This window comes from Berkeleyomyces rouxiae, assembly GCF_048999995.1.
Source record: "Berkeleyomyces rouxiae strain 22BRR77 chromosome Unknown BrBRR77_ptg000004l, whole genome shotgun sequence".
In the NCBI taxonomy this organism is placed as follows: domain Eukaryota; kingdom Fungi; phylum Ascomycota; class Sordariomycetes; order Microascales; family Ceratocystidaceae; genus Berkeleyomyces; species Berkeleyomyces rouxiae.
The window spans coordinates 459976-483728 of record NW_027396494.1 but is presented as its reverse complement, the minus strand read 5'-3'; the positions used below and the strand labels follow the sequence as shown (position 1 = coordinate 483728).

The following is a 23753-nucleotide window of genomic DNA, read 5'->3' as shown; positions in this document are numbered from 1 at the left end:
AGAATGTTGCTAAAATAGTTATAGAATATTGTCGTATCACTTGGCTTGAACCTTGTTGTGGCGATTTTTCGTTGGAAAAACTTCGTTGGCGGGGGTTTAACCATGGGCTGGCTTCTATCCTACTTATAGGACACGACACGGAATAGACATCGTAGGCCGTTAGAGGCATGTTATCCCAAAATTAACGAAAAGGAAAACAATCAAGCAGTCCGCCTGATGAGAAAGGCCCTGTTGTAAATGCAAATTTTCGTTTGCCATAAGTAACGCAAGCATTTCTCAAGAGCTTGAAGACAGGTAATCGTTGGACGGTGAGTCCTGGAGGCGAGCGAACAGAGATATATGTAGAAGTGATTGTACAATTCTTCGATACAGTTCGTGGATGGATCTGGAGAGTAGTTCAGATTCTTGATCAATTAAATTGTCGTCGCTGATCGGAGTGGTCGGGCCGAGAACGTGGAGCTGAAGTTCAGCAGCCAGTCGAGAAATGGTGCCTTCGACATGGCTGCGCTCTTGGAATAGGACCAGCATGTCATGGACATGAGCTTCTATCCAGATGTGGCCGTTGGTGAACATGTCGACGTCATTGTTTAGCGGATCAAGCCCTAGGTTGCTCAGGTGAGAGCCCAGCAGTTCTTGCTGGCGCTTCGGAGTGGATCTGAGACCGTAGACTGCCTTCTTCAGTCTAAGAACATGGTCTGGTGGAAAGTCCATAGGGGCGGATGGTCGAGTTTATTCTGGCTCATCAGGTTCAGCGTTTAGGGAGGCGCATTCAAGACCTCTTCAAGTAATAACACGTTTATCATGTCCGTCTTTCAGAACATAATTCGATGGTCTGTTGAGTAAATACAATACCCCTTGCAAGGTTTCGGGCCACAGCTTACTTGGAAGATTAGCAGCATCGTGCGTGGCAGGCAATGCCTCAATCATGGTGCGAACACTTCTCTCAGCTATGCCACTGTGTTCATGAACATATGCCGCGCTGCGCCTTCATGTAACACTTGTTTTGTCTGCGAGAAAACGGCAAGGGTTGCTTTTGAGTTCTGATGCGTCATCGGACTGGAGAAACTGAAGATAGCGACCAAACTATGTGTGAAGTTTCTCAATCAAATTTTCAGGAAGAGTCGAAATGTGTCTCTTGCCATGAACGGGAAAAGCCCATTCCTGGAAGGAGAAAGTCATCCACTAGGAGAAGAAGCTGATTCGTTAGTGGGAAACCAGCAGACGATGTCGCCTGCGGTGATGCTGTTTATTGCCCGCCAGCCTGGTCGAGATGAAGGTGATCAAGCGGGGCTTGTGCACGACGTCCTGTCGGGGCTGCAGCACATTGAGTGACCTTCGCTTTTATGCATGATTAACATTTGATAGGGTCAATGGAGACCTTGGTATCATGCTGTGCAAGGGTGCGTTGAAGATAATCGTGGTTGATATGTGCGAAATTGGGATGCCAGTCAGTTTTGGCCTTCAGGGCGGATGGATGCCTTGGGGAAATGTAAATCATATCAGGATCTTTGGTATCTGTAACGAGCGGCAAAGTAGAACCTTTGTAGTAGTCCAATGAAACAGTATCGTCCGGCAGTTCAATGTGCTTGTAACCATGGAGCGCAATAGGCCACGTGAGAGGATGCTTTCTTCCTGAGGAACGTGAGGGACTGATTGGATAGTTACTGTGAGATCTTGATCGCCTGGAAATTATATCGTGCCTTTTTGAGCTCTGGCCTTTGGCTTTGCCTTATCATCTGTGATTCCTTTCCTGCAAGTTTTGGGGAGTTTCCCCAGGCATTGGACAACTTGGAGAATAATAAGAAGTGCAAACTAGCGGAGGATTGATATTGAATAGAAGGGCCTAAACCGGTTGGTGAACGTGGTGCCATATAAGTTGTTGCGGTATATTATATCAAGAGTGTGTCGTGACACCTGAGAAAAGAAATGATCAAATGCTATGCTGTGAGTCGCAATCATATGCAGTGGCTGATTTGGCCTACACATGGCTTGTGAGAGGGCATAAAAACACGGTGATGATGATGAAAGTCTTTATTTACCTGTCTACTCGCGAGGGATTCTCGACATACGACAGGGGACTATTTCTAGTACCAGAAAAGTTACATAACAGAAGCAAAAACCAAAAACCAAAACCATGCATACAGAAACCCCACAATCCAAAGTATAATGACAGGAGGTTTCCCACCTGCCCAGCGCAGAGGCTGTCCTTCGTCCGCGTGGCCCCAAACAAGACCCAGAGTCCTGGTCTCACCGCCAATGTAGTGATAAAAAGGTTTGTGCAAAATAAGAAAAAGGGGGTTGGCGGCGTATTCACGCCAGAGGGTTGGCAGCGCGGTTGCGCGAAAAAAGATTGGGCCCCAGAGGCTAAGCTGCCCCGGGCAGGGTCGGACCAGGCGGTGGAGGGTCGGGCGGAGGGCGAACTGGGGAGTCCCCTTCCTGCGGGTCCGTTCCCGTTTCCGCACAGCGGTGTGCTAGAAGCACCGGAGGACTCTTGGCCGCTTTAGATGCCAGCCAGATGGCTCCACTCTTGGTGGCTATGAGCTTCTGGAATAAGCCCTTAGCCATCCGTTGAGGGTTGCGGGGGCAGGTCCAGATGTGCTCCGGGGTGGTCTCAGCGTCGCAGAGGGGGCAGGTTAGCACAGCGTTCAAGTGATTGAAGCGGCGGTGGTAGTCTGCGTAGTCTCCGTGACCAGAAAGTGCTGTCAGGACAGCGCGGGCGAGCTTGCGCTCAGTGTCGTCAAGAAGGTTTTTCCAGGCCTTCTTAGGAGCCTCGAGAGGTCGGCTCAGGTGAGGTCTGTTGGCACAACCTTCATTCGACCACCAGGTGCGAAACTCGGTGGTGATGCGGGCGCGGAAATGGCTGCGGGCCCAGGAAAGGGACATTCCTACGGGCGTGTAGGCCCTCTCGGCGCCCATCTTGGCTTGTCGGTCCGCGAGCTCGTTGCCCCAGACGTCGGAGTGTCCCGGGACCCAAATCACTTCCACAGCGGGGGCACCATCTGGCCACGGTCTAGGACCTGGGTGGTCAGGGCTTTGGCCAATCCAGTCGGCGCAAATCGTTTGGGCCCTCCGGAGAAGCTCTTCGGAGGTTCCGGGCTTCGCGCCCCATGTCGTGAGGCGGTACACCGCGGCGAGGTTGTCGGAGCAGACCCAGACCTTGCGGCACTGTGGTTTCACCCACGAGTCTACTTTTTCCAGGGCTCTGGCAATGGCCATCACCTCGGCGTCATGAACCTCGGCGTGGAAAGGAATCGGGCAGTTGCCCGTGTCCAGGACTGTCTCGTCCCGAATGATCGCCCACCCAGCGCCGACCCGGCCCTCTCCCAGCTTGGATCCGTCTGTGTATATCCAGAGGTCCGAGGGGGAAGAGGAGCGTACCAAGGCTAGGTGCGCCGCAGCTGCAGCCTTCTTGTCACCCTGTAAATGGGGGCGAGATGATGCAGGCGCGCCCGTGAAGGGGGCCGGGTAGTTTGTGGCCAGGCTGTGCGGGAGCAGCATCTTGAGCCTCCCTATTCTACCCCAGTTTGTGGCTGTCGTTCCGAGCGGGTGGTTTGGCTGCGCGAGAGTGGCCCTAAGTCCGGCCGAACCAAGGCGGCTGTCTAGGACAAAACTCATTGGCGGGAAACCGGACGCTAGGTTGTATATAGCGCATGGGGTTGTGCAATATAGCGGGAGTGCCGCACGCAGACCTCGGCGGACTGTGCGATCCAGGAGTGCCACGGCCTGCTTCAGCCCACGGGGTTGGCTAGTTGTCCCGGCTCCGTGGTTCCACCAGACGGCGGCGGCGTAGGCGAGCTTGTTCACCACACAAGAGCGGACTGCCGTGAGGGCGCCTTTCACCGGGGCCCCCTTCCAGCAACCAGACAGAATCTGAATGCCGCGTATGGTGGGTGCCGTCCTCTGGGCGACGTCGCGGATGTGCGGCACGAAGGACAGGTTGCGTGACCAACGCACGCCGAGCCATCGTAGGGTATCCTTGGGGTCTATGGCATCTAGTGAGCCGCTATCGGGGAGTAGAAGACCCGGGTTTTGGCCGTGGCGCTTGCGCGTCACGTGGAGGAGTTCCGACTTGGCAAGGTCGAGCATCATGCCGTTCCTCACACACCAGTTGTTGACAATGTTGAGGGTGTGGGACAGCACCGAGCAGTTGGCTGCCAGAGACGAGCCTGAGCTGACCAGGCAGCCGTCGTCCGCATAGCCGCGGAGGGAGCACGGGAGGGCCATCCTGAAGAGTGGTGCCATGAAGAGCATGAACAAGATGGGGGAAATTGGCGAGCCTTGGGGTAGGCTCCCTCCTGTGGGCTGAAGGGGATCGTCAACGTCATCGAGCACCAACGAGGCCTTGCGGTCCGAGAGGAACGAGGACACCCATCGGCATGTCTCGGCCGGGCAATCCAGATCGACCAGACGTTGTACCATGCGGTGCGGCTGCACTGCATCAAAAGCTCCCTTGACATCGAACGTCAAGACTGAGGATTCCATCTGGCGGTCCATGTAGTACTCTAGAGACTCAACCAGACTCAGACACATGTCTTCGGCGCTACGCCCAGGCACCGCCCCAGCGTAGTTGTCCCCAATGTGTCCCTTCTCTAGGGCCCAGAGCGAGAGTCGTCGGGCAACAATCCTTTCCAAGCACTTGGCCAGAGTTGGCAGCAGCGAGATGAGCCGGTAGGAACGCGGCGACGACCGGTCCTTCTTGTTTGGCTTGGCGAGGGCAATCACCTTCGCTTGCTTGAAGGGGGAAGGGTGGAGTCCCCAGGAAAAACTAACCTTGAAAAGATAAGTGATCTGCTTCCCCAGAGCGGGCCAGGCTAGCTTCAGGGCGTTGTTGGAGAGGCTGTCTAGACCGGGCGCGGTGTTCTGAGGCTTCCACATAGGCGCCAATCTTGATCTGCTGGTTCGCACTCTCATTCCCCTTTCCTCTCAAAAAAAAAAAAAAAAAAAAAAAAAAAAAAGCCCTCTAGACATTGCATGCACAACGTCAGGACCTCTCATGAAAAATAAACAAAAAAGAAACGAAAGGTAGCATGAGAAAACATACAACACCGGGGATTCCCACGTGGTCACCCACCGTAGTACTAGTCCGGCGCTCTGTAGGTTAACTAAGGGAGAGCGGACGGGATCCCGTGCTTTCTACAGGCTATGGTCGTATGTGAAAGTCCCATGCGCAATGGCCGTTTATGGAGAAAAATCACGACAGCCCTGTGAGAAAAGTACAGCGAGTGTCAACTCCGCCTCTTCGGCTCCACTGGACATGCCAGGGCCTGTGTCACCATGTACAACCGTGCAAGTGCATCCATCCGTCAGGCCGAGTTGACTCTGCCTCCAATCCGGCTCGATAACGGCAACTGCCAAAGTCCCGCAAACCCGAAGCCCGTTCGCGGTTATTACCCACCACTTGGATTTGTCATGGTACATGTGGAGGTAGCGTCGCATTTAGATAGAAATAAAGACGTAGGTACACAAACATGAAATCTTTTATTCAAGAGCCGTGTAAATCAACATACAAACAAAACCCAGCAATAAATCTTCTTGGAGAGTCAAGAGAGGAAATCCAAACAACAAAAGTCTATGTGGCAGTGAATAAAACCCAAGAGGGAGAAAAAAGAAAAGCACAGTGAAAAAAAAAAAAAAAAAAAGGAAATAGGTGGTATCATCAAGAGGCAGCGCACAGGCTTGGGCGCAGGCAAACGAAAAACAAGTGTACAGCTTCGCCTGGCTAGCCCCTTTACAGACGACTCTCGCCAAAGCTCGTAGGGTTGTAGATCTTGCTCTCAATGTACGCAGTCAGAGCAACATCGCCCCACTCCTCAAACTCGGCCCACTGAGCCTCGGGAAGCTCAGACACGCCGTCTCTACGGGCAGCCTTCATGACCTCGCGGGCGACAATGATGCTAGCCTCACGGACACGCTCAATGGCGGGGTAGATGAGGCCCTTGTGGATCTCGTCGGCGTTCAGACACTCCGACAGGGAAGCAGCGGCGGTGTAGATCATATCATCCGTAACCTTGGTGGCCTTGGCTAGGATGGCACCCAGGCCAATACCGGGAAACACGTACACGTTGTTGCCCTGGTTAGGGTGGTAGGTAATGACATTGTCGTTGGCGGTCTTGACGGAGAAAGAAGAGAAGGGCGAGCCCGAGGCAAAGATGACGGTACCGTCAGTCCAGTTAACAGCCTGCTCAAAAGTGCATTCAGCCTTGGTCAGGGGGTTGCTGAGGGGGAAGAGAATGGGGCGACGGCCTTGGCCACCGGCATCAACCGAGGTCTTGAGAGCGCGAACAACACTCTCAGTGAACACACCGAAAGTAGCAGTCAGACCGACCAGGGCGGTGGGCTGCACGTACTCAATAACCTCCTCCAGGGTACGGTACTGCTGACCCTCGTTGTCGGTACGGGCAAAGTACACCTTGTGAGCAGCTAGCTTGTCACCACGGTCCTTCGTGACCAGACCCTTAGTGTCAACCAGCCAGAACTTGTCGCGGGCCTCAGCCTCAGTCAGACCACGGCGGGTGTAGTACTCAACAAGCTGCTTAGCGACACCAACACCAGCGGAGCCAGCTCCCATGAAGACCAGGCGCTGCTCCTCAAGGGGAACACCTGACAGGTTAACGGCACCAATGTAACCACCCAGAACAACAGCACCAGTGCCCTGGATATCGTCATTGAAGCACTTGTACGAGTTGCGGTAGCGATCAAGGTAGTTGAAAGCCTTTTCACTCTCAAAGTCCTCAAACTGCACAACCATATCGGGGTAGACATCCTTGGCAGCCTCCATGAAATCATCCATGAAATCCTGCTGGACTTGAACGGAGGGGCGCTTGTCGCGCAGACCAAGGTAAAAGGGGTCTTTCAGATTGGTCTCGTTGTTGGTACCGCAATCCAGGACGATGGGCAGGGTCTTGGAAGGGTGGATACCCGCAGCAGCAGTGTAAAGAGACAGCTTGCCAATCTATTGAGTGTTAGTCACGGTGAGCCCCAAAAAGAATTGAACCGAGCAAGATGAACTTACGGAGATACCGACACCGTTAACACCAAGATCACCAAGACCCAGAATACGCGAACCATCAGTCACGACGCAAATCTCGGGCTTGGGGTAGGGCCAGTTCTTGAGAATGGTGCGGATGCTCTTGCGCTGCTTGATGTTGATGTACAGAGCCTCGGGACGGGTGTACAGGGTGGAGTACTGCAGGCACACATCACCAATGGTGGGGGTGTAGACCAGGGGCATCAGCTCGCGCACATGGTCCATTAGCAGACGGTAGAAGAGATCGACATTCTGGTCCTTGATGCTGGACAGGTACAGGTACTTGTCGATGGGGGTCTGGCGAGTGTGAATCATCTTCATAGCACGAGCGCACTGGGTGGAGAGGCTCTCCATGGTGTGAGGAATAAGACCGGTGAGGTTCTTGTTGATGCGCTCTTCAGGAGTGAAGGAAAGGCCTTGGCCCAAAATTAGCTTGCGATCCGGCATGGCGGGATGGTCACCGTTGTCGGTAGGGTAGGGAAGAGGAGATGACATGGTAGAAGTAGAGGATGATGGCATAGGAGGAGGGGGAGGCGTAGACGATATAAATGATGAAGAGACGGCAGTAGCTGGTGGACGAGAAAGGATAGACGAGGAGGTGATGCAGCGGAAGGATGAGGGGGAAAAGGCTGCTGACGGGGACAAAGCGGGAGGGTTGGAAAGGTGGCGAAGAAGACCAAGGCGGCGAGACATTTGGGGCAGCGGGCTGTGGCCTAGCTTTATATAGAGGGAGCAAGAAAAGTGCGTGATAGTGTGCAATGCAGTGAGGTCGGTCCAAGACTCGGCTGCAGGGTCAAGTAAACAATGCAACAGGCCAGCCCAAAAAGGGAAAAGGTCACAAGATGAGACTTTTTTGCAGCTGGATTTGGCAATGTGGTTGGGGGAGAATTGGAGCAAGCCAGAGAGAGCGTATTCGAGAAAGGGTAAAGTGAGGTGGGGGAATCTGGAAATGTACAAGTGGTTGAGAGAACCCGAGGTTGAGGTTCAAGTGATGGGGATGGACGGAAGGCAAGGGCGGCGACTTAAGTAGCACGGCAAACGATGGGTAACAGCAACAGCAACCCAGGAAGGAACGGACCCGGACGGCAAGTGGTATTTATGCGCTTGCACAAACTCCATCTTGGTGGGCTGTTACTGGCGCATTTTTTTTCCTCGCAGCCAAGTGCCTTGCAACTAGGCCAAGCGCCGGGATGGTGTGGTGTGGTGTGGTGTGGGATGTTCTGTTCTGGTGCAAAAGGCAAGCCGTGACTTTGCTGCGGGTGGCATGGCATGGATGGGTTTGGATGGATGGATTGGCCCCACCTGCAAAGTGAGACTAAAGACCACGCCAAACAACGACAAGACAGAAGGCAGGGGCGGTGACTGGAAGGAAGGCGCTCGCTGGGCTAGGCAAGAAACGGGTGTGGGTTCATGGGGAAGAGGGTGTGGATTTGGAGGAGGTAATCAATTGGGGGGAGTATGGCCATGAGCCTCAAGTTAAGGCCATGATGACAGGAAAAATGACGAGAATTGCTTACCCTTGTTCCACACAGGCTCGCGCAGAACCTGATATCCAGAGGCTTCGGCCTCGGAAGTGTACTCGGTGGCATTGGCCTGGTGCACCTCGGGGAAGGTGGCCTGCATGTAGCCCTTGAACTGGTCGAGCGACGACATTTTCATGGCCTGTTCAATGGCAGAGACGTTGGTCATGGACGACATTATGGGTTGTTTATTATTGGCAAGGCGTGCTGCGGCGTGAGCTGATGGCAACGAAGGAGAAGAGGTGGGAAAAGATGTGTAATTTGACGCAAAGTGCGAGTCAGGAGCTGAGGCAGCGTCTGCAGAAACGGACAGGCAGGGTGAATGAGACCGGGGCGTAGAAATATTGGAGGTTGATGAGGCACTGAAAGAGCATGAAGCCATTTGACGGTGACTCAATGGCTGGGTTGTAAGAAAGCGGATAGTGTGAGAGGACGATGGAGAGAGAAAAGAAGAAGGGAAGGGGAGGGAGAGTCAGAAAGAAAAAGGACTAGCAGAAGAGGAGCTTAAAAAGACGGCAGATATTTGGCGTAAAAAAAAAGAAAAAAAAAAAAGAAGGGGGCTCCCGAAAAGAACAGCACGGGAAAATAGGCAACTACAGCTTGGATGTCGGGTAATAACAAGGGAGACATGGGGAAGGGGCACTTGGAAAATGGAAACATGGAAACAGCAGCCAACACTCACGGAAAAGAGAGAAAACGGCCAGGCACTTGCCCAACCCGTAAAGCACAGCAAAGCACGAGGCCACACCTTCATGTTGTGAAATAAACGGCAGGACGGATGGAATAATGGAGAAACGGCAATTCAACAATTGGGCCCAGCAGAGCCGTCAAACTGGCCACGACTATACAGAACGACAACAATAGCAGTTACCTCAACAAGCAGCCAGCATTCTTCGCGTTCACCCAGGGCCAAGTACACCAGTACTTTTACAGGTACAGAAGCTGCCTGTTTCAGTGCATTTGAGGGTTCCAGGAGTGAAGTGAGGCTTTTCTGCCCAAAACTCGTGATTATACCACAGCAACGAAGACAAGCCGCCATCGAAACAACTAACCAGCACAAAAGGAAAACAAAAACGGCTAGCAAAATGTATCCTGCGAGTACTGCGTACTCCAACTCTGTTGTTGTAAGTTCATGTGAAGTCTAATCCCTAGCAGCGCCAGAGCTCTCCATTCTTCGTACCGGGTACTTTTCGTGTACTTGACAGGGTCTGTCCTCGCTTAATCCCTTACTCGCACGCCCTTCCACCCCTCACCCCCCACGGCCACCCCTGGCTAATACATGCATGCAACGGCAAGTAGACCAACGACAGACGGACACAACACAATAGCTAGTTAGTTACAACTGCGCAAAACATCTCGCCGGAGCAACTGAGACACCACGTCCAATGAGGGACAAGGCAATACCAGGTGACTCTTGAATGTCCAGGGCAACTACACGCACCCGCAAAGCTTGGCGCTTCTAGAGCTTGCCCGGCCATTGTGTGAGAGGGAAACTGCGGTGACAATAGGCAGTCAGTCACATGTGCGATGTGTATACCTCAAGCTTCCCGCAACTGCACAAGTACATACTCCTCGTACCCATTCGCCTGGGGGAAATTCATCCGCCCTCCCCTTCTCCAATGGACATGCAAAAATACTTACGGCTGCCTCCTCTCGCAGACACCGACCGTGCCTCGCTGGCTCTTCCGGTCTATTTTCTTGCCATGCCGTTCTCCAGCGGCCGTGACGGCCAGAGCTGATGGACCCGTGCAGGGGTTCGGGGTTTGTCAACGACAGTTCAACACGGACGTCTGCAGCCAGCTCCCTTCAGTCTTTTAGCGTCCAATGTTCGATGTTCAGGCTCGGTCTTAGTCTGCCCCGAGCCATTGTCAGAATATGGCAAGTGCAATGGCCGTGCTTGTGTGCGCACATACGCACATGTGCTGCCGACCACGAGATTTTGCTAACAGATCTTGACACCAAACCCTTAGTCCGTCGATAACACATACGATTACAGGGTGAGCCGGTGCGATACGAAAGAAGAAAAAGAAGGAGAAAAAAAGCAACAACCTCACGTCGCGCCTTCCTTCTTTGGTCTGGCTTTACATGTTTAGGTGCAAGAGTACATACATACATACATACATATGGACTCTCCCTTATATGTGCATGCAGCATATACGTCTTGGAAGGTCTCCGAGCCCAAGAGGAAGGTGCAAGCACCGCTAGACGGATCACCGCTGCTAGCTTTGTCTCGACTGTGGGCTGCGTTTGCTTTTTTTGGGGAGAGAAAAAGAGGAAAGAGAGCAGCGTGGACCGACGTCCGCTGCTCCTTCTCTCTTTCCCCCACCGCTGCCCGGTGTCCACTCTTGCGTTTGCACCTTCCCTTTGGCCTCTGACGACTTGGGCTGCTCCACCTTCTAAACCATCCGGCAGGGTAGCGCTGCAAGATACTTGAATACATCCCATCTACCTGACAGCACGCTAGCCAGGAAGCCAAAACGTTGGCTGGCAGTATGTGGAAGCCAAGCTTTTTTGCCTTGTCTTTGTCTCTGCCATTGTGAGACGTTCTTTGTGGTTTTTGTATTGAGAGACATGGCGAGAAACAGAGATGACTATAGTCAATGTAAAGTGCAAACGGCCGGACTCACACGTGTACTCTCCTCCATGGCGTCGTGTCACCTGAAACCCGCTCGAAGAAAAAAAACGAGAGTTGCAGACAGATTTCTTCGTGTCTGTTACACTGACCAGTAATCATGTCTAGCACATTCCCCATTGGCATACAATACACGATCAACGGCAGCTATAACTAGCTGACTATATCTGTGTATATCCTATGTTCGATATCCACATGCATGCTATTACCACCTGCTTCACCGTCCTGTGTTTCGAAAGACAGATCACTGTGCAGGCAGGAGAACAGAGTCACAAGGGTCAGAATTGGAAATCGCCTTGTCGAATTCTCCCCAATTGACGGATGCTTGTTCCGATTGCTCCCGGCGCCTTCTCCTTTCTGTGTTGCACGTATCAAGCAGTCACGATGCGATGCCAAGGAGGGCTACTCAAGGCACGCGACATCTCCCGATCCCTGTCGCCGTGTAAAGCAGATATGGAAGATCTTGTTGATCGCTCGTGTTTTGTAGCCAGTATTTTGATATCTCTTTGCTTGGGCAGATATGATAGTCTTTATTGTCGATGTGGGTGTTGGCCAATCATATCCATCCGCCAGAGATCAATGTCACTTCTCGAACACTTTGACTTCGACCTTGGCCCTCGACCATCGGAAACGCCCGGGTTGAGTTACAGCCAGAACCCCAAGACAGGGGGGGCAGGGGGTCCTGTTTTCTAAAATGGGATACCAACACTCCCTGCGTTTTGACAGCCGGGAGTCTGCCTGGAGCGGAAGAGACTTTTTCCCAGGAAAAGGAAGAAAGGGAAGGGGGACACGTTCTCGGGACGCTGCCTTCCTTTTCCTTTTTGTCAGCAACCCCCCCCCCCCGTCCGCAAAAGCCGCGACTATCTGTCGGTGTCGGTGAGGGCAATTGCAAAGTGAAGCTGAGCTGCGGTATTTCACTCAATACAACCGTTGTATGTGCGCACCAGCAGTAGCACGACTCCATGTTGCAGATTATGTGCGTGCCGGTAGATGTATTCCACGCAATTCGTATGTTCTTTGTCTTTTTTTTTCGCGCACCTCTGGCCTGGGCGGCAGTTCACCGCCAACCAGGCCTGCTTCGATATGCGCCAGCGCCAGCGCCAAGTGCCATTGCACTTGATCTGATCAGCCCTGTAGCAAAGGAGCAAGAGACGAAAAGAAAATCCCTTTCTTCCACCTACTTGTCCATAGTTTTCTGGGTTTTCCGATTTCACCCGGCCCCGTCCATATTAGGATAGCTCCACTTAAGCGAAAGTTTCATGCCCACGAAGAAAGAAGCTTGTTGAAACGGAAGGAAAAGAAGAACCCGGCTTTTGGTAGTCGACTAGTTATCAGAAAGAGAGCGGCAGTGTGTATTGAGGCACGGGGGGTGTGGCCCCAGTCAGGCGACGGCCTTTGTTAACTTGGTATGAGTGGAACCCTTTCCGTTCCTTCCCTTCTTCTAACCTACAGACTAGCCAACTAGCAACTACCATATCTGCGCTCCGGGCCTCATCTCGTTTCCATCTTCTGGATGCCGGTCCATATTCACCAGCCCGATCTCAGCCACCTAATAAGTCTCTCCAGGCTCGGGGCAGCCCCCCGAAACAGACATTCTGGCAGATCTAGCCTGGCCCTAGCTTCGGGTCTGCGTATTGTATTGCCACTAGCAGCAATTTTCGACTCTGATGCGATGCTGTCGTTTTCTTCCTTTCTCCGCAGCGTCGTTCATCTCCCGGATAATGCTCCGGTTGAGTGGATATCAGCCAGCCCGTACCGGGGTGGCCGGCCTGGCTCTCCGCCAACATTGCACACAGCGCCGGGCCAGTGTTGCTGCTCTGTATCTGTGTACAAGGACAGATTTTCTGGCTTTTATTCCTCGCCCTCGTGCAGGATCCTCTCCCGCCCCTGAAATGGCTGTTCTTTGTGTGCTCTCTGAGAATACATCGGGAGAAATCGGAATACTGTAGAGGCCCATGGTTGCTGGGCTCACGCCTTTCCTTTGCAGCTCGCGCCTATTCCTGCTCCACCGCCTTTCCAGGCCTCGCCAAGGGTACAACACAAGCACAGATACTGGGTACTTGATACTGGATGCTCTCCATCAATATCCAGGTATTCATACGTGGCCACGCACACAGATACGCAGTCGCCCTCAAACACGAGATCTCTAGCTCCATGACGTCCCGAAACACACCATCTCTCACCCACAGAAGCTTGTGCGTTTGCAGACCGCATCACTTCTCACGCCGTCGTGGCCAATGCCAACTACATTATCCAGGTAGGTATCAGTAGTTACAGCTACGAGTGTAAAAAGTGCCCAAACAAGACGAATATATCCCGGCGCCCAAATCCCTTGTTGTGGGCGTGGGGTGTGTGTGTGTGTGACCAAAGTAAGCCAGGCCCTTGTCTCTTCGGCTCTCACCTCCGAAGGGGGAACTCCGACGCCGAACAAGGCCGGTCGGTCTCTTTTTTTTTCCTTGTTTTTCTTGTTTTTTCTTCTTCTTCGGACATAACGTCCAACCACTTTTGTTTCTTTTTTTTTTCTTGATGATGAGACTGACTCACATTCTATACGAAAACACCCACAAGAAGAAAAAAAAACAAGACTGTAGTAGCACATGACAGTCACATGAGAAACAGCAAAAAAAAAAAAAAAAAAAACGCCAAGTCGAGTCTCTTCAGCTCGTCGTATTGTCTTTCCAGAAACCTTCCCCAAGAGGTTAAAGTTGTTGCTCTGCCTTTTTCATCTTCTCTCCCGCTCAGTTCAAACACACACATGGGCTTTCGTCTCTTAGTTTCTCCAACAAGATCCACTAACCGGCAGAGCTTTTTTTGTTTTTTTTTCATGGGCAAAAAAAAGTCTGGGGGCAGAAACTTGGTTGTGGCCTTGGGGCAACCCGGCCAACCAGAATCCCAAACTGGTTTTAAAATAGCCATATTTAATGTAAAAGGCCCCTCCCCTCGGGTTTCAAAAGGAGAAGGCCGAGGCGCAAGCGCTTACACCTTCCCTGGCCGCCACTTGGAGTCCGGATCCAGGGTTAACTTGCGGCCTGTATAACTAACCCTAGTTTAGACATGGGGCGCAATGTCACAATTAACTACTAGTCACTAGTAATACTCAAATATGTATGTAATACTCACGCTTTGCAAACTATTCAACAACTTCCGCCCCTCAAACATCCGCACACAGCTACCCCCCTACATATACCAAAACGCTCCTGTAGGCTTCTCTGGAAGTTCCCGCCACTCCTTCATGGTGTAGTGCATCTGGCGTCCAATCAGGGTCAACGCAGCCCAGACATCGCCCATGGTGATCAAGTGTGCCAGTTCGATGTTGAGGATGTTGCCAATCGTTGACAGCGAGACGCCTCCCAACAGCCGCGGAGCACCGACAGAAAAGCCGGCAGCCAGCATTGCAGCGGCCGCAGCTGGATGCGCCAAGGTATAGCTGCGGGCCAGGAAGCGCAGCATCATAAACTCCAATGGAAGCAGAATGACGCGGGACGTGAAGTTGCTCAGGATTTCACATGCCATGAAGTGAGGCTCAGTGGAGAGCATGGTGATAAGATACAATGGCAAGGGCCTATTAGACCGACTTTCGTTGACGGGAGTCGGGCGGAGTTCTGCAGACCACGGCCCGGTTCCCATGGGCGCGTCAGTAGGGTCGGATGTCTCCACATCAAAGCTAATCAAGGGGCCTGTAACCATATCCGCTTCATCTTCTTCAGTACCGTAGTCATCTTCATCTGAGAAGCTCGGCGGATCGGGCACAGGCTGGGGAAGGGTATCCGACCCTTGGGCCTGTGAAGGATGGCCCACAGTGGATGATGCATCGGAAGCAGCGTCGTTAGGGTCTGGGTCCGCGTTCGGCGGAGGTGTTGACGATGGCGTGGCTTCCTTATCATCATTGTTCTCGGGGGATGTAGCATCAGGATGAGGAGCTTCGCCATTGGCATTGCCCTGTCCATTGGTGTAGGTGGCTTCAGTGCTGGGTGATAACGGAGGTGAAGCAGCAAATGAAGCATTATTCGCCGAGGTTTCCAAACCAGGCCCAGTGAGGAGATCATTCTGCTGGAGTGTGGTAGGTCTTTCATTTATAATTGTGTTCTCGTCGCCAGGGGGGGCATTTTCGAGCCCTACTGCCGGGGAGGGAGGATTTTCTAGAGACGCACTAGCCTCTATTGCTGCCGTGTCTGCATCAAAGTATGGAGGAGAAGGAGTTTCTACAGGCACATCTAGAATAAACAAAGGTAGCGATGCTTCCAATATTTCATGAGAAGGAGCTTCTTGTGTAGGCCGATTCAATTCGGGCATGGGGGGAAAGAAACCTGATATTTGGGGCGTTGGTAGAAGTTCATGGAAAAATCCGGAGAATAAGTCCTTGACGCGCGATTCAACATGTACCCAGGTAATGTAGGCCGCCATTGGTGCCAGAGTTAATAAGACTTGACCGGCCCATAGTGCAAGAGAGGTGGTGCTAAGATCCGAGGGGAAGGGAGGAGGCGGATGGATGGGCGACGCTGAAGACCACGGGATATAAAACATGGGATTGGGCAGCCAGTATCCCTGGATAATGCCGAGGCGTTGGAGGATAATATACACCTGGGTATGGACACTAAACCACGACCATAGCTTGATGGCCCACGGCTGGCGCGCACGCAGCGACGGAAAGGACAAGGCGTTGTTTGGAGGAAGCCTAAACCATTGTTTTTTAAGCAGCTTGAAAAACAAGTGACTAGGAAGTCCGTAGAAAAGAAGCTTTCCAATGGCATTTCCTGGCTCAAGATGAGCGCCCTTGACAAGTTCGTGCAGTGGGTGATTCCCCAGGTCTCTCCAAACAATGAGGCGATTACGCAGACCATTCATGGACCATATGCCAGCTTCGATAGCAGCAAAGCTAATACGGTGCAGGTGATAGCCAGTGGTAGTCTCATATGTGAAATACTGGCTCTGGATCTGCGCCTCAGCTGTGGTCGGACCAGAGTCGGGCTCGGCGACACCAATGACATGCATGACCTCATTGTGCGAACGGATGGTGCGCCGATTCAAAACACGACTGAGATTATTGACAGGGCGACCGCGGTTGTCGTAGCTTTGGCGGCGCAAAGTTACAGGGCGGCCACCGAAGCCAGTGACGATATCATCATATGGCGAGCGGCCCTGCAGATGTGTTGTTAGACTAGAGAACTTGTGTGGTGCGTGTCAGGGTCAGACTCACTAAGCCAAAGGCTGTCAGCGGCTCAAGCATGCCCATTATGAGCGATATGCTCGACAGGAGCGTAGAGGCAGAGGCGGACGCAGAGACAGAGACGGATGTGGTGGATGGTAAATATGAGATGCTGTAGGCTGCAGCCGCCACGGATTTACATTTTCAGCGCCGTCGTGGCTGTGGGGGAGGGGACCGCAAACAGTCGGAAAGCAATTGATTTAAGGGCGACGGGAAGATTGTGTTGTTTGCGTTTGTTATGCTATGCTTTTAGTGTATGATGTGTTGAAGCTTAAGAAAGGCACGTAGTTAGTAGGGAGGGAGCTTGGTCGTTGTTCGTTCCAGACCCACTTTTATCAAGCAGCAGCATGGAGTCGATCGTGATAAGATAAGATAACATCGCATGCTATCGATAACGAATTTCCATCAGGGAAAAAAATCTTGGAATCTTTTTCACAACCGACGACAAGTTGAGGTTGGCACGAGAGCAAGGCAACGTCTGCTCCCAAATACTCTGCCGTCGCTTATCAACAAACCAGCCCAGCCATGGCGACGAAGCAGCCGCTCAAGACAACTTTTGATGTCGACAAAGTGCTGCAGCCCGTCTTTACGGGCGGTGCTGTGAGCATCGACGATGACGCTAGCATCTTGGCAACAGTGCTGGAGGAGGACGTGGTGTTGACGAATCCCGCGACGGGACAGAACCTGGCGCGTATTGAGGGTGTGAGTGATATGACGTGATGTGATGCGATGCGCCGTGAGGCTCTGAGTGGACATGCGCTAACCGAGGCTGATTCGATAGGACACCGAGTCTGTGTCAACGATTACCTGTAAGCTTGAGACCCCTCCATATGGCTGATGTTACAACTGTTCTAACCAACATTGATACGCAGTAACCCCCTCCGGATCGCATCTCATTATTTGCTCGCGATCGCTGTCTATGCACATCTACTCTCTTAAACGCTCCCCCGACAATTCCGAGAAGATCATCGCCACGCGCCTGCGCACCGTCAAGCCGCACACCACGCCTGTCAACGTCTTAGCCGTGGACAAGACTAGCACACTGCTCGCCACTGGAGGCACCGACGGCAGCATTAAGGTCTGGGACATCGCCAAGGGCTTCGTGACGCACACCTTCCGCGGGCCCAGCGGGCTGGTGACGGCGCTGCACTTTTTCGAGGTGGTCAGTCGTGCGGGCGAGAACAAGCAAAAAAAGGGGAAGAAGGCCGTGGCTGCGGCTGCCAACGACAACGAGGATGACACCGATGCCAAGGTGGTGCGGTTTAGACTGGCCTCTGGCAGCCAGGATGGCAAGATCCGCATCTGGGACCTGCACAAGCGCGGCGTCGCGGCCAGCTTGGACTCGCATGTATCTGACGTAACCGCCATTGATTTCTGCCCCGAGCAGCAGGCAATTGTCTCAGCGTCGCGTGACAAGACGCTAATCTGGTGGGACACGCGGTCATGGAAGCAGCGCAAGGTGGTGCCGTGCTTGGAGCTGATTGAGGCTGCTGGCTTTGTGGACGGTGGGCGACTGACGTTTTGCGCCGGCGCCAAGGGAAACCTGCGCTTTTTCGACACGGACACGGGAGTTGAATACACGCCCGACCAGGAGCCGAAGATGGAGAATGAAGCTGTCGTTGGAGGCATCTACAGACCGTCGCTGCCGTTCATCATTTGCACACTCTCTGACCACACAATTTGCCTGTTTAAGACACCGTCCAAGGACAACGCCGAGGCGCTCGCCCAAGAGCCAGTCCCCTTCCGCAGAATATCGGGCACCCATGATGAGATTATCGATTTGGGATACTTGCTGCCTGACCATTCAATGCTGGCCTTGGCCACCAACTCTGAGGATATTCGTATTGTGTCTGTCAAGGACACTCCCAAGACTGTTTCCACCGAGGACTCTTCTTGGATGGACACCGATGAACCCTACTTTGGCCAGGATGTGGCTCTTTTGCACGGCCATGAGGACATTATTATTACGCTGGACATTGACTGGTCTGGTCATTGGGTGGCGACTGGTGCCAAGGACAACACTGCCAGACTATGGCGCGTGGACCCCGCCAACAACTCGTACGAATGCTACGCTGTCTTTTCCGGCCACGCCGAGTCGATTGGAGCTGTAGCGCTGCCCAAAGGCGTGCCTCAGGAAACTTCGGCTGCCTACAAGGACCCTCTCAACAATCCTCCCGCCTTTTTGATTACCGGATCGCAAGACCAGACGGTCAAGCGCTGGGACATACCACGCCAGAAGCCCGACGCCAGCAAGCCTCTTCGAGCGGCATACACGCGCAAAGCACACGACAAGGACATTAACGCCATTGATGTGCACCATAGCAACCAGCTGTTTGGCTCGGCATCGCAAGACAAGACAGTCAAGGTCTGGTCGGTGCAGGATGGTGAGGTGCAGGGTATCCTCAAGGGCCACAAGCGCGGTGTCTGGTCGGTGCGCTTTGCGCCACCCAAGATGCCCTCTGTCCTGGGCGAGGAGGGCTCCGTGGCTGGCAGAGGTCTGGTGATGACAGGCAGCGGTGACAAAACTGTTAAGCTCTGGAACCTGACGGACTACTCGTGCATCCGCACCATGGAGGGCCACTCGCACAGTGTGCTCAAGGTGGTATGGATGAACGTGCCCAAGACAGAGAATGCACAGAAGAAGATTTTGGTGGGAAGTGCAGGCGGCGACGGGCTGGTTAAGGTATGGGACGCCAACACGGGCGAGACCGAGTGCACGCTGGACAACCATGAGGACCGCGTGTGGGCGCTCGCCGTCAACGCCGAAACCAACACGCTAGTGTCGGGCAGCGGCGACTCGACCGTGACGTTCTGGAAGGATACGACTGTGGAGACTCAAGCCAAGGCGTCGCAGGCGGCGCTGGAGCTGATTGAGCAGGAGCAGGAGCTCGAGAACCACATCCACGCCGGCTCGTACCGCGAGGCCATTACGCTGGCGCTTCAGCTCAACCACCCAGGCCGGTTGCTCAGCCTGTTCACCAAGGTGACGTCGTCAGCGACGCCCGACGCCGGCAGCCTAAGCGGGCTGGTGGCTGTGGACGAGGTGCTCGCGTCGCTTTCGGACGAGCAGCTGTTCCTGCTGCTGCAGCGCCTGCGCGACTGGAACACCAACGGCCGCACGGCGCCCGTTGCCCAGCGCATTCTGTGGGCACTGCTCAAGAGCTATCCGGCGTCCAAGTTTGCGAATCTGTCGGTACGGGGTGCACGGGGCCAGAAGTCGCTGCGCGAGGTGCTAGCGGCGCTCAAGGCGTACTCGGAGAGACACTACAAGCGCATTGAGGAGCTGGTGGACGAGAGCTACCTAGTCGAGTACACGCTCTACGAGATGAACTCGCTGATGCCGGCGCTGGAGGATATTGACGGCGATGACGAGGCCGGGTCGGAGCAGGAGCAGAAGGCAGAGGATGACGGGGACATTATCATGAATTAATTGGGAATCATACTGCTTTGGAGTTATAAGGATAGCTAAAATATACGTGCATTTGGTCACTTGGTCAAGAGGCGCTTGTGTATATATATATGGCCCGAGTGACACAAGGCTGAGGTGCAAGGCTGTAGCTTTTTTTTTTTCCAATTGTCGCATAGCATCTTGTACCTGAGCTTGAGCTACTCTTTCCACTAGAACCGAATCTTCATTCTGCATTAACGCCCACAGACGCCGAAAATGGACTCCCGAATGCTCGGCAAGCGCAACGCCGACGACGCACTCCTTGAAGATGTCAGCGGCGTGATGTCGCCGGCCTCCAAGCGGTCGCGGCTAGACTCACACGAGTTCCAGCCCGAGGGCAGCGCTGCCCCGCTAACGCCGCGGCGAGAAGGAGATGCCGACAACAACGATGACGACGACGACCAGCCCATGGCCTCGGCCCCGCTGCGCCAGTCCGCGCCCACCGCTGGCTACGACGATCTATACCTGGACACCATCAACCGCAACGTGCTTGACTTCGACTTCGAGAAGCTGTGCAGCGTCACGCTGTCAAATATCAACGTCTATGCGTGTCTGGTCTGCGGCAAGTACTTCCAAGGCCGCGGGCCCAAGTCGCACGCCTACTTCCACGCACTGGACGAGGATCATCACGTGTTCATCCACATGCGCACACAGAAAGTCTACGTGCTACCCGAGGGGTACGAAGTCACCAGCAAGTCCCTGGACGACATCAAGTTTGTCTCTAGCCCGCAGTACCAGCGCTCCGAGGTTGCCGCGTTGGACCGCAAGCCGGCCACGTCGTGGACCTACGGCGGCGTCAAGCCGTACACGCCCGGCTTTGTGGGCATGAACAACATCAAGCAAAACGACTACGTCAACGTCGCCGTCCAGGCGCTCTCGCACGTGCCGCCGCTGCGCAACTTCTTCCTACTTGAGGACGTCAGCCGGCGCAGCGAGCTGGTGCAGCGCTACAGCCTGCTGGTGCGCAAGATCTGGAACCCGCGCGCCTTCAAGGCCCACGTCTCGCCCCACGAGCTGCTGCAGGAGATTGCCCTGCGCAGCAGCAAGCGCTTCACGCAGACCACGCAGGCCGATCCCGTCGACTTCTTGTCGTGGTTCCTCAACAACCTGCACCTGGGCCTGGGAGGCAGCAAGACCCGTCCCGGCTCATCGGTCGTGCAACAGGCCTTCCAGGGCCGCGTCAAGGTCGAGTCGCAGGCCATTTCGGCGCGCGCCGCCGCCGGCGACCGCCTGCGCTTCGAGGAGGCGGCCGAAGTGAAGACGGACATTGTGCGCTTCCTGTTGCTGACGCTTGACCTGCCGCCAGCGCCGCTGTTCCAGGACGAGCTCGAGAAGAACATTATTCCGCAGGTGCCGCTGACGACCATCCTGAAAAAGTACAATGGCATAACGGCCCAGGAGCAGCTGGCCCATCGCAAGCGCTACCGGCTCCTACACCCGCTGCCGCCGTACCTCATATTCCACATCAAGCGCTTCTCGCAAAATAAGTTTGTCAGCGAGCGCAACCCGACAATTGTCACATTCGAGGAACAGGGCCTCGACATGGCGCCGTTCATAGAGCCCGACTCTGCCCACCCGCCCGGCCAGCCCATCTACTACGACCTCGTCGCCAACATTGTGCACGAGGCCGTGCGCGCCAAGGACGATGTCGCCGACTCGGGCGAGGAGACCAAGACGTGGAAGGTACAGGTCAAGGACCGCGGGCGCGGCACGTGGACCGTGTGTCAGGACCTTTTTGTTGATACGGTGCAGAGCGAGCTGCTCTTTTCAGGCGAGTCGTATTTGCAGATTTGGGAGAGACGGCGGGACCCGGCCAAGCGACGGTGATGATGACAGGGGAGGGGGAGAGGGGAAAGAGATACCAGCATTAAAAATTTCTTGATTCTACGCTATGATAATACTGAAACTACAGCGCCAGGCCTTTCTGCTTTGTTTTGAAACTTTTACTCCCCGGTTCCAAGCTCCTCTCCTCTCAAACACTAGAAACACTGGCTCGTCTGATCGTCGAATGGTGAGGAAAAACAAGCGAGCTTTAACTATATTCTTTGTTTCACAAATCAAACAGTCCCACTTTTCCTGTACCACCCAGCCAGTCCCAAGACATAACACATAACAATTAGTTACCTACCATCCAGCAATCCACCCGCTCTAATTAACCAGTATGAACGTCGGGCCAGCCACAACACTCGTTTCATTAACGACGCCAGTCAGCGGCGCCTCGTTGACCAGCGAGACGTACGTGACACCCGCCACGCCCTGGGGAACCTCGCAGGTCTTGGCCGCGGCATCAAACGTCGCAAACGCAGAGCCACCGGGCGTAACGCCGCCCGATGTAAAGGCACAGTGCGTCGCGCCCGCGGTATCCGCCACCTGCAGCGTTAGCTTCGTGCCCGCCGGCGCCGGGGTGCCTGCCGCCGGCTCCGTCACGCTCAGCGCCGCAAACGGCGTGATGGCCAGGTTGCTGCCCTCGGGGCACGAGGAGATGAAGGGCGCGGCGAGCGTGAAGACCATGCGGGGCGTCAGCGGAGCGTCAAACGGCTGCGGGACAGCGACCAGCTGGGCGGCCGTGCGGATAAAGGTCTGGTGGCGCGACTCAATGGTCAGGATGGACCCGGCGGCGGTCAGGATGCTACTGGCGGAGACGAGGCTGGCGGCGCCGAGGTAGGCAGACACGCCGACGTTTTCCAGCACGGCGGCCACGACGACCATGCTCTTGGCGTCGGTGAAGCCAAAGTTGTAGGTGCACGGCTGCACAGGCGTGATGCCGCCCTGGGCCAGCGACTTTTGCAGAAACGACGCGTGTGCAAACTCACTGTCGGGCAGCGCCAGCAGGTCCGTCACTTGCTTGTCGTTGAGTCCCAGTGCGGTGAAGTCGGCGGGGGGGAACTTTTGGAAGCCCTGCTGGTAGAAGTTGGCTTCGAGCCATTCGAGCGTCAGGGCACTGAGAGGGTAGAGGAAAACGGGTTAGTACATGGCGGGCCAAAAAAAGACCTCTTCAAAGAGAGTCTGCAGGAAGAGACTAGACTCACAATTGCAGAATGTCGTTGTCTGTCAGACCAGCTGCCTCGGCTTCAGCGTTCTGGCGCTTTCCAAGCTCCAGCATGTGCATTTGTCTGGCTGTCAGCTTCGGCAGGGCTGGGAAGGCGGCAGCCACAGCAGCGAGAGCAACGGTAACAAAGGCGAGCTTCATGTCGGGCGAAGAGTTTGGAAAAAGAAAAGTAAATAAATGAAACAAGAAATGAAAGGAAGAGTGAGTCGGCGTCACCAGGACGTAGAGAATGAATGTACACGGGGGGGGGGGGAGGGCTTCGTAGAACAACGAGTGAGCGACGGTGCAGGAGAGAGAGAAAGCAGACCAGTGCTTGTGAGCGGCGGGATTAGATTAAAGAAGAAGAAAGTGAAGATAAAACCAGAAAAGTATTAAACAAAAAAAAAGGTATAAAAAATAAGGACAACCAACACCACAGATGCTCTGACCGTCAAGAAGAGAAAGAAAAAAAATAGAGGAAGATGTTGAAGAGGACTCCGCGTGCAGGATAAGAAGCAGACCAGAGCTTCCAGGCCCAACACACTCAACCAGCGGGCACATCGCAGCTATATACTCGCCCTCGTCTTCCTCCTTCCAAAAGCACACCTCAACTTACACACAGCTTGGGCCTCAGACCTGGCCTCTGCCTCTGCCCCTGGCTCGGCAGCTCTGCTTCCGCCACCATCTGGCGGCTAAGCTTAAATGCTTGTTTTCGTTTACCTTGTCGGCCCGGGATGCCTCGCGCGAAACACTTCTGACACGCCTCGGAAACCTGGCTCTCGTGATCGACAGCCCCGGCTGGCCGTGTTGGCGGTCTTGGCTGCTCGGCTGGCTGGCGGCCCCTGCTGACTAATCCCTGGTGGGCGCATCGCATATCCGTCATCCGAGCTTC

General features: G+C 54.2%; 7 protein-coding genes across 7 annotated transcripts; 2 read left to right on the top strand and 5 right to left on the bottom strand.

Moving 5' to 3' along the window:
• Window positions 1-276: 276 nt before the first annotated feature.
• BROUX77_004339 (uncharacterized protein) lies at window positions 277-711 on the bottom strand (the record flags this gene model as incomplete). Its single annotated transcript, XM_073749091.1, has 1 exon — window positions 277-711. The coding sequence occupies one exon, from the start codon at window positions 709-711 to the stop codon at window positions 277-279; it is 435 nt and encodes a 144-aa protein (XP_073604796.1).
• A 1653-nt stretch (window positions 712-2364) lies between these two features.
• On the bottom strand, window positions 2365-4875 carry BROUX77_004338 (uncharacterized protein; the record flags this gene model as incomplete). Its single annotated transcript, XM_073749090.1, has 1 exon — window positions 2365-4875. One exon carries the CDS (start codon window positions 4873-4875, stop codon window positions 2365-2367), a length of 2511 nt encoding a protein of 836 aa, XP_073604795.1.
• Window positions 4876-5728: 853 nt separating this feature from the next.
• BROUX77_004337 (uncharacterized protein) lies at window positions 5729-8929 on the bottom strand (the record flags this gene model as incomplete). The annotated part of the gene is made up of 3 exons (XM_073749088.1): window positions 5729-6952; window positions 7013-7659; window positions 8545-8929. 3 exons carry the CDS (start codon window positions 8927-8929, stop codon window positions 5729-5731), a joined length of 2256 nt encoding a protein of 751 aa, XP_073604794.1.
• Window positions 8930-14356: 5427 nt separating this feature from the next.
• BROUX77_004336 (uncharacterized protein) lies at window positions 14357-16412 on the bottom strand (the record flags this gene model as incomplete). Its single annotated transcript, XM_073749087.1, has 2 exons — window positions 14357-16318; window positions 16377-16412. 2 exons carry the CDS (start codon window positions 16410-16412, stop codon window positions 14357-14359), a joined length of 1998 nt encoding a protein of 665 aa, XP_073604793.1.
• Window positions 16413-16910: 498 nt separating this feature from the next.
• BROUX77_004335 (uncharacterized protein) lies at window positions 16911-19815 on the top strand (the record flags this gene model as incomplete). The annotated part of the gene is made up of 3 exons (XM_073749086.1): window positions 16911-17087; window positions 17167-17194; window positions 17258-19815. The coding sequence occupies 3 exons, from the start codon at window positions 16911-16913 to the stop codon at window positions 19813-19815; spliced, it is 2763 nt and encodes a 920-aa protein (XP_073604792.1).
• Window positions 19816-20061: 246 nt separating this feature from the next.
• BROUX77_004334 (uncharacterized protein) lies at window positions 20062-21660 on the top strand (the record flags this gene model as incomplete). Its single annotated transcript, XM_073749085.1, has 1 exon — window positions 20062-21660. One exon carries the CDS (start codon window positions 20062-20064, stop codon window positions 21658-21660), a length of 1599 nt encoding a protein of 532 aa, XP_073604791.1.
• Window positions 21661-21981: 321 nt separating this feature from the next.
• Window positions 21982-23023, bottom strand: BROUX77_004333 (uncharacterized protein; the record flags this gene model as incomplete). Its single annotated transcript, XM_073749084.1, has 2 exons — window positions 21982-22774; window positions 22863-23023. 2 exons carry the CDS (start codon window positions 23021-23023, stop codon window positions 21982-21984), a joined length of 954 nt encoding a protein of 317 aa, XP_073604790.1.
• Between the last annotated feature and the right edge of the window lie 730 nt (window positions 23024-23753).